The sequence below is a fragment of the Balaenoptera borealis genome (genome assembly GCF_965194805.1).
Source record: "Balaenoptera borealis genome assembly, chromosome: 12".
Classification (NCBI taxonomy): Eukaryota; Metazoa; Chordata; class Mammalia; order Artiodactyla; family Balaenopteridae; genus Balaenoptera; species Balaenoptera borealis.
Genome location: NC_138869.1, coordinates 44,974,731 through 44,989,983, shown reverse-complemented (window position 1 = coordinate 44,989,983; position 15,253 = coordinate 44,974,731). Strand labels below are relative to the sequence as shown.

Sequence of the window (15,253 nt, the reverse complement as noted above, 5' to 3'; positions counted from 1 at the left end):
TCTCAAAAGGATAAGTGACATGAATATCATTTCCTATTTTCACAATAAAAACCAAATGATTTGGCTTTCAAAAGATACATGAGGTTCCTGTCAGAAAACTAAATTACCTGGTGGTGGTGGTGGTTATTATTATTAGGTTATTTGCTACCTGGTTGCTTTGAATCCCCACAATAAAAAGACTAAAACCCCTCACCCCATCCCAATTCCCATTCAAGTGTAGCCATATGCTAAGGATTCTGAAACAATAGTTGTCCCTGAGTCACTAGAATCAGCAACTGTTTTATTTTCTTCCTTTATTCCTTTGATGTATTTTTTAAAATTCTTCAATCATAAACACATGTAATCTGTATATACTTAACTTTAAAGAAAAAGGTACTCAACTTTCATGAGAATACTTAAATATGCTAAATGTAAGAAAATTAGTGGCTAAAGGAAATACCGAATATGGTAGAAAATAAAACTGAACCTTTTATTGCATTACATATAAAAGTTACATGACTTTAGAAGGCAACATTTATTCATTCAAAAATGTTTAATGAGTGTCTATCAAGTATGCTTTAATTCTCTATCTCAATATCCTCAGACACTCTCCACTACTCTTATCCCAACTAAACTTTATATAGATTCAACTTTATAGATTCTGTCCTAACTCCTTTTTATAGAGTTTCATAGGGATTCTGGGGATCTACAGCAAACACTTGGTAATTACTTGGAATTAAAGGTAACATAACTATCAGACAAAGAAGGACCGGCCTAGTTCAAATATCACAAGGGACAAACTGCTCTCTCATATATAGACAGGAGAGATTTCTATTTAATTTCCTAAAAGAAGTGAATTTAAAACGAACAAACTAGCTACCAAGTGGTCATTCTGCACAATAATCATTATTAAACTTCAGTGTAATAGGCAAATTATTTTCCTAAAAAGTATCTAACCAACTTCAACAACACAAATGAAGTGAAAGGCGATTAAAACATAACTTACGAAGGAAGGTCTTTAGCAGCTCTCAAGCCCCAGCCTTTCTTTTCTGTGAGTATGACTTCCACATCTGCATGCTGTTTTCTTTGAAACCGTCTATTGGAACAATAATCCCCATTTGGACACCGAGAAGAACTGAAATGAGAAAAGGAGAAAATTAATTCTTCAAAGCAGTAAAAGAACCAAAAACACGTTCACTAGAATGTTATGTAAATATATCCATATCTTTATGGCATAATCAGCATACGTGTGGTAAACCTCCAAGTGAGCCTTCCTCAATAATTCTTTCCATCATGAAGGGATTCCTTAAAATTGAGTGTCTACATTGTTAAACAGATGATGCCCGAAATACAGTCTTGTCAACTGGTCATTACCCCTCTCTGACTGTCTAAGATACATTTCCAGGCTGCATGTAAGTCTGCAGTACTCTGACAACTATGCAGAGCTAACTTATTTTCAATCAGTGCACCTTCTCTTATATTCCACTCCAATCATCACTAATTTCATCTTTTGAATGTAGCTAACTACTTGAGCTACATTTAAGAGAAACCAAAGTCGTCATTAAACATATCTTTGTTCACAGTAAGCACAATATAAACTGGCAAGGCTCTTCCCTCATGGATCTTAGAATAAAACTAAAATCAAAAATTTACTGAATTCTTAATATTCCAAAGCTGACAGATACAAAGGCTTTTAATACTGAGTAAGGCTACAATAAAAATTACCAATTATTTCCAATATATTATTATTTATTGCCAAACCAGTAGTAGTAAGCAACATTTTTACAGATGTCCAAAGGATAAGGGATTCACTCTGGAGAGAAGCAGTGAAGGAAAGCTTTCCGGAAGGAGTAGGATTAAAGCAGAATCTCTAATGACACATAGGATATGGACACATAAGGAAAACAAGAGGTACAATGACAGTGCCCACCTGTGTGCAGAAATAGGAAACAAGGCCTACTTGAGAAAAGGGGAATAAAATAGCTAAGGATAACTGATAAGAAAGGTGGGTTGCTGGAAGATGAAAAGGCAGGTTGTTGATGTACTATGAAGGGCTCTCAATACCAAGGTTACATTTGAACCTAATCTTGAGAACCACTAAAAGTTTTGAGCGTGGGAATAACAAGAAAAAAGAATTTCTGTACTTCATATCTGTTCAACAAGGTTGGCAGGAAAAACCAGAAGAATGCAGAGACCAGGGCAAACAATGTCAAATTAGGAGAATACTGTTCTTATGTCTTCTCTTCTTTTTTAATTAATTAATTAATTAATTAATTAGGCTGCGTTGGGTCTTTGTTGCTGTGCGTGGGCTTTCTCTGGTTGTGGCGAGCGGCGGCTACTCTTAGTTGCAGTGTGCAGGCTTCTCATTGTGGTGGCTTCTCGTTGCGGAGCATGGGCTCTAGGCTCACAGGCTTCAGTAGTTGTGGCACACGGGCTCAGTAGTTGTGGCTCGTGGGCTCTAGAGCGCGGGCTCAGTAGTTGTGGCTCGTGGGCTCTAGAGCGCAGGCTCAGTAGTTGTGGCGCACGGGCTTAGTTGCTCCGTGGCATGTGGGATCTTCCCAGACCAGGGCTCAAACCTGTGTCCCCTGCATTGGCAGGCGGATTCTTAACCACTGTGCCACCAGGGAAATCCCTCTTCTCTTCTTATATGTTTACTGTCATCTCTACTTTTAGTTTACATTTAAAAATACCAAAAATGCTTTCTCTTTTTTATTTTTTGAGGTATATGTTTTATTTTTGTAACACTATTACATAAGCAAAACCAAAAACTGAGTTTAAAAAAAAAAAAACTTCATTAACACTAAAAATAAGGTGCCTATACTATAAATCACCTTAATATTCTTTCCATGTTAAAAATGATACAATTTTCAATCGGACTGGTTTTTTTTTTAAAAATCACATTTTTTTAATGTAAAGGTATTTACTGTTTATATGAAAAATATGGAAGCAAATGTCTATCAATAGAAGATTAATAATTATGGGTTAACTATGAATAGAATACATAATGTAGTCAAGAGAAAGATTTAGATAGGCCTAAATATGTAGCTCTGAATAGGTCTCCAAAACATATTTAATTAAAAGTGTGGGGACTTCCCTGGTGGCACAGTGGTTAAGAATCCACCTGCCAATGCAGGGGACACGCGTTCGAGCCCTGGTCCGGGAGGATCCCACATGCCGCGGAGCAACTTGGCCCATGTGCCACAACTAGTGAGCCTGCGCTCTAGAGCCCACGAGCCACAGCTACTGAGGCCCACGTGCCTAGAGCCCGTGCTCCGCAACAAGAGCAGCTACCACGATGAGGGGCCTGTGCACCGCAATGAGTAGTGGCCCCCGCTCGCCACAACTAGGGAAAGCCCGCGCGCAGCAACGAAGTCCCAACGCAGCCAAAAATACATTAAAAAAAAAAATTACTAAAAAAAAGAAAAGTGTGTGTGGCAGGTGAGGGCAAACAAAGTTTCAAAAAGTACATATAGTAAGGATTTCATTTCTACACATAAAAAGAGGAAATGTCTACCCATGCTGGTATAGGCATAAAAATTATCTGGAAAGACTACAAATAGAGGGATTGAGGCTTGGGGGAGCAAGACATTTTACTTTAAGCACTTTTGAAATGTTAGGGTTTTAGCTTATTTTATAGTAAAAGCTAAAAAATACCAACATTTACCTCTCAGGACGTGAACCTTACAAGAGATAAAAGGAGACTGGGTAAAAATTACTATTACTATGTTAGCATTAGGGCTACTTTACAGAGCACTTACAACATGTACTATAATCTAACGCACAATGCAAGGGAAATTTGCCTCCTTATAAACACTATTACACATTGGAGATTTCATTGCTCAGAAATACTCAACAATAGGTAGAAGGAGAAAAGTTAAATTTACTCCTAATAATTCTTCTTAAAATTTAGAGACATTTAATAGAATAGTTGAGCAAAAGAAGAACATTCTAATTTACTTACCATTCAATCATGAGGAGACGATTAAGACAATCTTCCCCACATGCTATTTCACCTTGAGCTCTTTCATCTTTAGAAAGAGGTGTACACTCACACTGCATTCGCTTAATATCCCGATGGGATTTATTCTTCTTTCTATTGGGTAAAATTTTATTAAAATTGGTTAAATAAATGTCCTGGCAATGATACAACATACACAATCAAAAATGTGCTAAATCTCACTAGTTTCCCATTTAATGATTCTGGTTAAGTCAATCATTCAGAGAGAAGAAAACATCTAACCACTAAGCATTTATGAGACTGAAAACACTAAGAATTGTATTGCAAAACAGGTGAGAGAGACAACCTCAGCCTTGGCAAATGGGAAGCTGGGATAAGTGCAAATCTATCATTTTGGACTCAGTCCTTATTTCCTAGTCCTTGTCATCTAAACCTTGAATTCTGAGCAGTTTCAAATGTTAATAGTCATATTTGGCTCCACAGAAAAATAGGAAAACTCATGAATATCAAATAATAACACAGCTGATTAATTAAAGTTAGGTTTAAGAATCAGTCCTCATGGACTTCCCTGCAGTCCAGTGGTTAAGGCTCCACGATTCCACTGCAGGGGGCGAGAGATCAATCCCTGGTCGGGGAACTAGGATCCCGCATGCAGTGGAGCAGCCCAAAAAAAAAAGAATCAGTCCTCATGGATATACAAATAATAGTTGAGATACAAGGCTAAGGAAGAAAAGGAGTTGCTTTAGAAAGAAAAAGGAGTTTTTAATTAAGAATTTAACTCAATCAAATCCTTTAGAGAATCCTTCAGCAACATCACTTTTGTACAAATCCTGTTTAAAAGAAAACTGAATGATATAAAAAAAAAAAAAAAAAGAATGACGTATATATTATTATAGAATAGCATTACTACAGAGGACTAAACTTTCTCAGTGTAGATTTGGGGGAGAAGATAAACTGTTCGAAATTGACTGGGTTCATAAAAACCTAAGCCAGAGTTCGCAAAGCAAAAGTGAAAATGTGATTATTTTTGTTGAACTCAACTCTGGCCTTTTTGTTGAACTCAATTTTTTGATCTTTGTCAAAAAAGGAAAAAAAAAATTCAAGGACAGACGAATAAGATCCCCTTCTTAAGATTAGGGAACTATGACTTACTCTTCAGCTATTAGACAAGTGAAGAACACAGCTGCTCTAAGTGACTGTCTTAATCTCCTAACTAATCTGCTTTCACCTCCAACATATGTTCTCTACTACAGTCCCAGTTTTATAAAGTACCTAGTGTGTCATGATAGTTTCCACGAAGTCTGAGTAACAAGAATGATTCATCTGGATCAATTAAAGATATAATTCATTAATGAGCATAAGAATATGCTTAGCCTGAATAAAGATGACTAAAGATAAACAAATTATCTTTTTACAAGTACTTAAGAGCTATGTATAAAAACAGTAGCTTTATTTTGTATTGTTCCAAAAGGCCAGATGAGGACTACCGGGCACAGATTTCGTTCAGGTAAGCCTATTTTCACTAGACATAAGAATGCACACACTATTTTACAATAATTTGTCTTCTTAGTGGCTTCTATAAATGCCCAGCTTATATCAAGCACTTTAAAACGCCTCTCACCAACCAATTATGTATATAAAACTCACTGAATAAAATCCAGAGGGTTGGGTTGATTAATTTTATTTCTGTTCTTTCACAAAGATAATGTAAGTTGCATCACTCTACTCACAAAATTCTTACGGAGTACCACTTAAAATATTCAATATTTTGAAGTTAAACCTAATTTACAACTAGTTATAAATGAATGTAATTGTAAGAGGCCCGTTTTATCCTTAAAAAACAAAAAAAGTGTTTTTGTTTTTGCTTTTTAAATAGGAAAAACTTCTGATGGGTCTAACTTTAAGATGAAGTCTTTTACCTTATCCACAGTGGAAAATGTCTTCATTTTAAAAAATTCTGAATGCTTAAAGGGATGATGGCTAAGTTGATTCTCAACTAGAGGAGAAATTTCCAAAAGGAGGTAGGTGGTTAGGAGACTATAAATTTTTTTTTAAAGGCATATTCAACATATATTTACATTGGGAAAACAAGATTATCGAAGAGAGGTGAAAGAAAGTCGACTGAGAATCTGTGCTCTAGAGGAATTTGTTTTTATTATCCTAGTCTCATTATACCTTGTTTCATGTTAGGGATTTCACCATTTAAAACTTAAAAACTTGTTATGCTACTGCCACGTTTAATCTACTAGCAACAGATTTTGAAACATGACAAAAGAAAACTATATTCTAATCTAGTTCCAGCTTGTAAAGTACCTAAAGATATTTTTCAAAAATGTTCAGAATGGTGCTCGCTTCTGTAGCATATATACTAAAATTGGAACGATACAGAGAAAATTAGCATGGCCCCTGCGCAAGGACGACACGCAAATTCGTGAAGGGTTCCATATTTTTAAAAAGAAACGAAGTTGAGTTATTTCTAGTGACGTGGATGGACCTAGAGACTGTCATACAGAGTGAAGTAAGTCAGAAAGAGAAAAACAAATACTGTATGCTAACACATATATGTGGGATCTAAAAAAAAAAAAAAGGTTCTGAAGAACCTCGGGGCAGGACAGGAATAAAAACGCAGACATAGAGAATGGACTTGAGGACACGGGGAGGGGGAAGGGTAAGCTGGGACAAAGTGAGAGAGTGGCATGGACATATATACACTACCAAATGTAAAACAGATAGCTAGTGGGAAGCAGCTGCATAGCACAGGGAGGTCAGCTCGGTGCTTTGTGTCCACCTAGAGGGGTGGGATAGGGAGAGTGGGAGGGAGACGTAAGAGGGAGGGGATATGGGGATATATGTATCTGTATAGCTGATTCACTTTGTTATACAGCAGAAACTAACACACCATTGTAAAGCAATTATACTCCAATAAAGATGTTAAAAAAAATGTTCAGAATGAAGTAAGGAAAAAAAAATCCAACGTAACTTTTTTCTTCTCTAAAGGCAGACTATTTTGCTGGAGTTTTGTTTCACTTTCTGCCACAGTTTCACATGTAAAAGAAATTTAAGAAAAACTGGGCTGGTCTATATACTTTTTTTAATGTACTTCTAGAACCAAAGAGGTAATGGGACCAAAAAAAAAAAAATTTAGACATCCCCTTCCTGGGGGGGGGGTGGGAAATAGGGAGACTGCACACCACCAAATCTAAATAGGTAAATACACTTTTTAAATTTTTTAAGTTACATTTTATCACACAACCATATTTCATACAATCGAGCTCATATATTCTGAACTTCTGAAAGTTAATTTTTTTCCTACAAAAAGAGGTTAATACTTGTCCAACAAGTATTAATTTGGCTTACCTTTCTGTTAAATAAACATTTTCTTCAATCAGATCAAAGTAACAAGGCATCTTCCCTTGCTTGGCACATTCCTTCCACCGCTGTGGGTCCCTGAAGTCCTCCATGACACACGAAGGCCCAACCAATGCTGAGCCTAGATGCACTGCTGTCTCTCCCTGCTCTACCTCCACTCTAACTTTCTTTCTGTCCTGAAGCTCACCATCACTTTCAGAATCACTCTCCAATTCCTGTCTCCTTTTTTTAAGAGGCCCTCTATCTTTCATATCATTTTTTTCTAAGTTTTTCGAAAGATCTTTCTTCTCATTCACAGCTAAAGAGTCCTTAATGGAATTGCTGCTTATTTCAGGTGCTTGCACTGACCCCTTGTCCTTCTGAAGGGACAGAAAAAATTTACTGGACTGGCTTGAGAAGTGAGATCCTCCACGTTGATCCCAATTCTCCTCCTCTTCACGGTCATCTGTTAAGGAATCTGGTACCTGCCCTTGAATTCGATCATACACAACCCCAGTTCCAGGCGGTCTACCTGCTGATCTTGGATCCCAGTAGCCATTGCCTTGCCAGTAATTACGTGTCCCACTATACTGTTCTGCACTTTGCTGATACTTGTGTCCACCATAGGCTCCATAGCTGCTGTCAGGTTGCTGATATGTGGTAGTAGGCTTTTCTTGTTGAGAGACGTCCCACCCTAGATTTCTGAGCTCTTCTGATGAACGGAAACCATCCGCTCGGGAGATCTCACAAGAAGAAAAATCTGACTCTGTTTTTCCCAGTCTACTATCTGCCCTGTTAGGGAAAGTGGTCTGTTGCCGAGACTTACTTGAGACATCTTCAAAATCATCAGAAGAATAAACTGGCAGCTCTTCTTGCTGCCTAGAAGTTATTTTGGCTTTCACTGTTTCCTCAGAATTTGGATGACCTAGAGGGTCAGATTTTATGTCTGTATGACTTGTACTATCAACCCCATCACTCTGAGGATGAGCAATTTCAGACAGGTGATTATCTATCTGTTTTCGGCTGGGCTGTATAAAAGAAATTTCTGAATTCTTCTCTGTTGCTTTATGAAAGAAGAACTTCTCAGTTTGAGGACAGGCTTTACTTGCTATACTCTCAAATTTTTCCTCATATGAATGCCTCCTTGGCTCCAATCGCTCATCTTCCCAGTGGTCAGAATAGTGTCTGTAACTTTGACTGCTCCGAGAAGAACAAGGACTTGTTTCTTCCATGGGCAAAGTAGAATTCTTTGGCACAACCACAACAGACTGAAGACGGTTTCTTGGAATACTGCTATCATCAGAATCTGTATCTTCTGAATCACTTTCATCACTTGAACTTTCGGAAGAACCAGAATAATCTTCATGGACAGTAGATACAATCTCTGAGGCATGACCACTACTGTCACATTTTAAGGTGTATGTTACACCATCACTGTCCTCCATGATTAAATTCAAATCACAAGAAGAAAATACAACTTCTGAATCATCAGAAGTATGTGCATGTCCTCTTCCACCTTCTTCATCTAAAGAGATTTCTGGTCTTCCTCTTCTATCAGGCAGTATGGAATTCCCTTCTTCTTGAGCCTCTTGCACACATTTCCCAGATAGTCCATTATTATGCCTGTTTTCCCAGGAAGCAAATCCTCTTCCTGAATCAGGGAGGCCACTACCTACTTCTAGTATTTCTTTCTCTGCATGCTTTAAAAACTCTGAGCTTTTACTCTTCAGCACAGCATCCAAAACTGGAGATGTATTCTCTCCACATTGCAAGAGAGTTAAACTGTCTACTTTTATTCCTGGTGGAAGACTCTGAAGAGATGAAGCAATACATGAGCTCCCTGTAGGTTGATATAAATCATCAAAATGATTAACAGAAGCTGAACTAGTACTACCAACACTCTGCTTATATTCTCCACATGCAAATTTTGAGTGCTGATCTGTCAGACTTCCATTATCACATATAACTGTTTTTGATTTCAAATGCACATTCATAAAGCTATTTGAAGAAATCTTCATTACTAAAGGCTCAGTATTTTCAGCTCCGGAATGACACAAAGAAGGGCGGTTGTCGTTTGAAGTACAGTATATATCTGAATCTTTGGTTTTACAGCAAGAAACTCTCACATCAACTGGTTCTTTAACTATTGTTTTGGAATAATCTATAGTCATAACTGGCAAAGATATGAGTTGATCCTGGTGTGGCGACACCGGAGGTTCTGTTTCTCTAAATGGGCTTTCTGACTTACTGTGCTGCATGCGAGTATCATCCAAGTCTTTTTCTTTACATCTATTAATATTTTGAAATCCATTTGATGAAAGCATGCACGTTTTGACCAAAGGGGATACCTCTGATCCAGTCACACTATCATCAGAAGACATCAAAACAGTGTCACGTTTAGAAGTGCAAAATGTTGCCAAATCAGATTCTGCCCCAGGAGATCCGTTTATATTAAATTCTGTGGGACAGTAACTTCTTAATTGATCATTCTTCACTTTACATAAAGAGTGTAATTCCTTAATACTGTCATGGCTATCATGTCCTATAAATTCAGACTTAAAAACAGGTGATTCATCTAGCTTTTTAAAAGTAGGTGAATCATTTAATCGATTTGATGGAGATGGAGACCCAATCTTCTCTCTTTCAGGAACTTTACTAATCATTCTTAATTCACTACCTTTTGAACAAGGAGTCTGTAAACTACAAGAATGAGACTGTTTGATTTCCTCATTCAATTCTGTACAACAGAAAGAATTTTTAAATTTATCAGACTTGGGTACAGGTTTTGAAGGGGCAGATTTATAACGGGAAGCACTGTTATCGTGCTTGGAATATGATGACCCCCGTCGGAATCCCAGTTCATTAGTGGGAGAACAACATCTTTTTATTGCTTCATTTTCTGAAGTCCTTTTGGATTCTCTTTCTAATTTTGAAGAATACTTTCCTCTTTTCTCCGTCTCTAAGTAAGAGGACTCAGTTTTACAGTCTCGATCAGATTTAGAATAGGAGGAGGATGTCCTTAGGTCTCTGTAAGAGGAGGAATGAGATGAGGTGCGCCTTGAGTAGGTCTTCTTATACTCGTCTTCTGAGTCAGAACTTTCTCTTGCCCTGTTATCTGTATATGGCCGAGAATAGCGTGCCCTCTCTCGATAAGGGGAACTCCTATGGTAGCGACGATCAGAGTCATAATAATGGGATCGTTCTGACCGAGAATAGGATGAACTAGTTCTAGAACCTCTGTCAGATCTAGAACGAGACCTGCTCCGCCTTCGCTCTCTCTCTGATCTACAGCGAGAAGATATATAACGAGTATCTCTTTCAAGTTTTGAGTAGCTAAAATATTTATCATCTCTCTCTGTTTTAGATCGTGAAGATTTCCCTAAATCCTCACTTTTTAAAGTTGCTAAGCTCTTTTTTGAATCTCTTTCTTTTTCAGTGTTGGCTGAAAATTTTAAATCATGTGATCTTTGACTTGAGGAAGTCCGTACAGAATCTTCATCAGATTCTGAACCAAGAAAGGTGCCTTCAGATTGTGAGGATTTCTTCTTAGAACCTGTTTTTTTAGAGCCCAGACTACTCTTAGAACTATCTGGAATTTCTTCTTCCTTCCCAATATGGGAATCTTCTTTTTGTGAAGGAATATCTGCTTGCTCATTCAAATTGTGAGTTATGTGTTCTTCTGAACTATTAGATACAGGGTCCTGCTTAGTGTCCACTTCTGATGATTCTGGTACAACTGTAACTGGTGGTTCCTTCAACACTCTAGCAGCTACATCTACTGGTGCTGTCATCAGAACTGTCACTGGTGTGTGTGGCAAGGCCACTGGCTCTGTTACTGGTGCTGGTAATGAGGGTGTTGTGGCTTGGGGAGGTGGAGGTGGTGGAGGTGGAGACGAGGGTGGCGAGTCTACAGTTGTTGATTCTGCTATGACTGCTGGTAATGGTACTATGGGAGGAGATGGAGATGCCACTGCTGTGGTAGAAGTCAGCAGTGGCCTGGATGTTACATGAAGCAGATGTTTCTTAAAATGGATTTTGCCCAATTCTACCCTTGATTTTGGTGGGGAAGATTCTTCTGTAGTAGATAATGTATCTCCAATGTCCATTTTAATTTTAGGGGTCGAGTCTACTTGAAGAGGTACAACTGGGGAATTTGGAGTATCATTTTGCTTTTCACTGCCAAGTGCCGTCAGAAACCTGTTCTGCAAAGTTTTCTTTGTAAGGCTGAAGCTGAATGACACCTTCTGTCGTCCCTGTTCCTCCAAATTAACTTTTGTCTTGGTGCCTTTGGGCAAAAACCGACTAGAAGCAACACCTTTGAACATTGGTCCTTTGATGAAACCTGTTTTCTGCACATTTTCAATCTTTGCCTATAAATAAACAAAAAAAGCAGTTACTACTACAATAAAGTTACTTTCAAATGGCTAGCATCACAGTTTAAAATGTCAGGGAAATGAAAAGTCCTTTTTAATGACAAACAGCATGAATTTCATTAAGCTGTATATGCATTTTTAAAAACTCTTTATTATAGAAATTTTCAAACATATCCACAAGTACAGAGAATAGTTTAATAAACCTCTAAGTACACATCCTCAGTTTCAACAATTATCCATATTTTTCCATTCTTATCTTAAAGAATTTTATCCAGTTTTATAACTATTTTCCAGGCAGAATTTTTAACGAGAATTTAAAAAATAATCTGATGTGTATTTCAAGATACACTACAAGAGGACATGTGGATAGAGAGCAATAGCTAACATCTCAGTAATGAAAATACTTTGTTCTTGTGTCCTATCTGAGAAGAAACATCAGAAGTCATTATAACCAGTGGTCTTCTGGTATCACATAGAATCACTTGGGTACTTGGTAGAAATATAGATCTGTGACAAAACTCCAGGAAATAACAATTCAATAGCTCTAAGGTGAATAAGAAAGTTTATTTTGTTTTGTTTTTTGAGAACAAGCATCTCAGGCAATTCTGAGGGATTTCCTAGATTTGGGAAACCAGTGGTATAGAGCAGTCTCCCATCTCACTCATTTCACAGATGAGGTAACCAAATGGGGACCAGGTCTTTCTGCCTTCCTGGAAATTACTCTGTCCTGGCACACTACTACTGCATCTGCCTGGGCCCCACACACCCAGGCCATGCTGATTTACAGTCTGATCCTACCGTGAGTGACAACTACAAAGTATACATCTAAGAAGACTTCACCCTTCATTATTTGCCAAACCACCAAAGGAACTGATGGGTGTTAGAAGTTAAAGGCATAACCTCGGTTGTAGACAGAACAGCAGAAAAGTCTATAGCAACAAACTCAAGCCTAAATTAAAGATAGTACACTTGCCATCCACAACATTTTTCTAACTGACATTCTTTAATCAACCCTGACTATTTAAGAGAACAGTTTTCCACTTCAACATGGTAAAATCTGAGATCAGCTTTCAAAATTATACAGTTACCATTCAAGTGGGAAAGTAAATGTTTTCACATGCATTATCACAGAGCAGTGGTCTTCAAATACTTTTAAAGAAAGAAAATTCACTTTTCAAATTGAATCTTACATGGAAGCTCAATGCATAAAAACAGGTAAAAAGCTGTCTCCAAAGTTGCCAGCTTCCTTTACCTTGACTAAAGCTCTTGAAGCTCCAAAGTCTAAAAACCATTTTCTTGAAATATACAACATCCCTCACTGGAATGAATTACTATAGATCCAAAAACAAAACTAAGCAAAAACTATTACTTCATTTCACATTCAAAATGATAGCTAAATTTTGAATGTTTTCAAGCTCATAATCGCTGAATACCTAATTAAATTATACTTACCTCATTTTCTTCTTCTCTATTGTCATCCAGCCAAGAAAGCATGCAAAAGAATAAAAAGAAATCATAAATACTTAAAACCGATTGAAATGTAAGTTGTTTTTTATTAAAACTTAGGATACCTACAACCTCCAAGTATATTCTATATAGGCTGTCCGTTCCTTCATAGCCTTAGTTACATTTAGCATAGCAAAAATTTAATGAAGATAGTGTCATGCACTGTGCTAGGTGATGGAGAGAAAAGGTGAATAAAGCAGAGTCCCTGCCCTCAAGAAGCTCTTACAATTTCCTGTAAATACAAAATATAATTTTGTTATAAAAGTAATTCCAACATAATGGAGTAAATACAAGGATAGAAATATGCACAAATGTAACAGCAATGAGGAAGATAAGCAACTCAGTTTAGTGGAAGGATAGGAATGCAAAGAATCCTTCCTAAATGAAAAATTAGTTTTTGAAGAATGTATTTGAAGGGAGATCCTAAACGAAGGAAGATCCCAGGCAAAGATATAGAGATTAAAACACAGAACAATATGAGCAAGGAAACTATAAAATAATGTTATCTGAGTATAAAGCATAAGGCAGAAAGAAGCCAATAATTAGCCAAAGTAGGGAGCAGTGGCCAGGTCCAGAGGCCAGGTCTCTTACGATGAGAAACATTTTATCTTATGAATTAGTGGTTCTCAACCTGTTCTGGTATCCATTCAGCAGTCCCTTTGCTGAATGCAAGGTTTACACTTTACATCAGAGCATGTGGCTTTCTGAGCTCACAGTTATATTCTAACAAAGATAACCACACTATGTCCTGACTGAGGAATCAAAAGCTAAAAGTCTGGTGTATACCAGTGCACTGAAGCACACTGGGGGAAGAGAAGATACAAAAGGGTTTTAGGCTATAACAGCCAGATTTGTATTTTAAGCCAGTGTCTCTGCAGGCTATGTGGCAAGACTGGAGTACAATAATCTGTTTTAAATGCCCCTTAAAAGAAATGTACTAAAAATCTTTTTCCTAAATGTAGGCTTTACTCCACTGTAATTCAGTCCATTCACCAGAGTCCATGGTAGCCATACAAAACAAAGTAATGAAGGGGAAACAAAGTTGGTAATACGTGGATGAGATCTAAAGCAGTGCCAGGGTTAAACACTTTTTTCTACTCTAAAACCACAAAGACTACAGAGATGTGACCTTACAACTGCTGTATTTCATCAATTCTATGATATACATTTTTCCCATATATAACATCTCTACACAATGCATCATACTATCAATAACATCACAGTCTAATTGGCAGAGTTTTTTCCTTTCTTAGTGATTAAAAAAAATAATTGTGTCTCACAATACGGCATACTAGATTCGATTTAAATTAGTACCATGTGACATTTTTTTTAAAGAACAGAAAAGGAACCTGGAGATGTCCAAGCATTTGGAATGTCATTCATATTTGTACTCCTCTTTTCAGTGGATGTTTTTGAAAAAACATTCATGGTTGTCTTCACGGTATCCATACACACAAAGTGCTGGAAATACTGAGGTTACCAGAATGCTTTCCTAAGTCTCAGCACTTATACTTTGGATAAACAAGTGAAAAGAATTCTGACAAGCTGTAATCAAAGTGATCACATAATCAAAGGGCTAAAGAAACATTATAAATGTGGGACTTGTGTCGGCATGTGAGGGGAAGAAATAGAGTTTCAATTCAGAAATCAGAAAACTGCTTGACAAAGATAGCAAGGCATTTCCCATAACTTGATAATATTTTTTAAATTTATAATAAAAAGGGGACTTCCCTGGTGGTCCAGTGGTTAAGACTCCACGCTCCCAATGCAGGGGGCCTGGGTTTGATCCCTAGTCAGGGAACTAGATCCTGCATGCCGCAATGAAGACCCTGCATGCCACAACAAAGACCCAGTGCAGCCAAATAAATAAATAAATATTTTTAAAAATAAATTTATAATAAAAACAATATAAGCACATACAAAAAACTGGGGGGAAAACATCAAATTTTTCTCATCTTAAAATCATTTCATGTTAATAGAAATCAGATTACACACAAGCAAAAAGAAAAGTCCACAATCCAACCCATCCAGAGACAACTGCTGTAAACACCTTGGTATATAGAGCCTTCTAACACTTCTTTTGTGTGTG

The 15,253-nt window shown here is 37.3% G+C and overlaps 1 protein-coding gene across 6 annotated transcripts in view; it reads right to left on the bottom strand.

Annotated features, from left to right (window-relative positions):
- SETD2 (SET domain containing 2, histone lysine methyltransferase) overlaps window positions 1-15,253 on the bottom strand; it is a 118,506-nt gene that overhangs the window by 71,836 nt on the left and 31,417 nt on the right. For 5 of the 6 annotated variants that reach the window (XR_014232621.1, XR_014232622.1, XM_082347288.1 and 2 more), the window contains exons 2-5: window positions 13,111-13,153; window positions 7,295-11,655; window positions 3,941-4,072; window positions 986-1,114 (exon numbers count right to left, since the gene is read on the bottom strand). Coding sequence is in view for 4 of the 6 variants with exons in the window: in XM_082347288.1 (XP_082203414.1) it covers window positions 986-1,114; window positions 3,941-4,072; window positions 7,295-11,655; window positions 13,111-13,153 (4,665 nt within the window). In the remaining 2 variants the exon portion in view is untranslated. The remainder of the gene's footprint in view (window positions 1-985; window positions 1,115-3,940; window positions 4,073-7,294; window positions 11,656-13,110; window positions 13,154-15,253) is intronic. The other variant, XM_082347286.1, reaches the window with a different exon arrangement.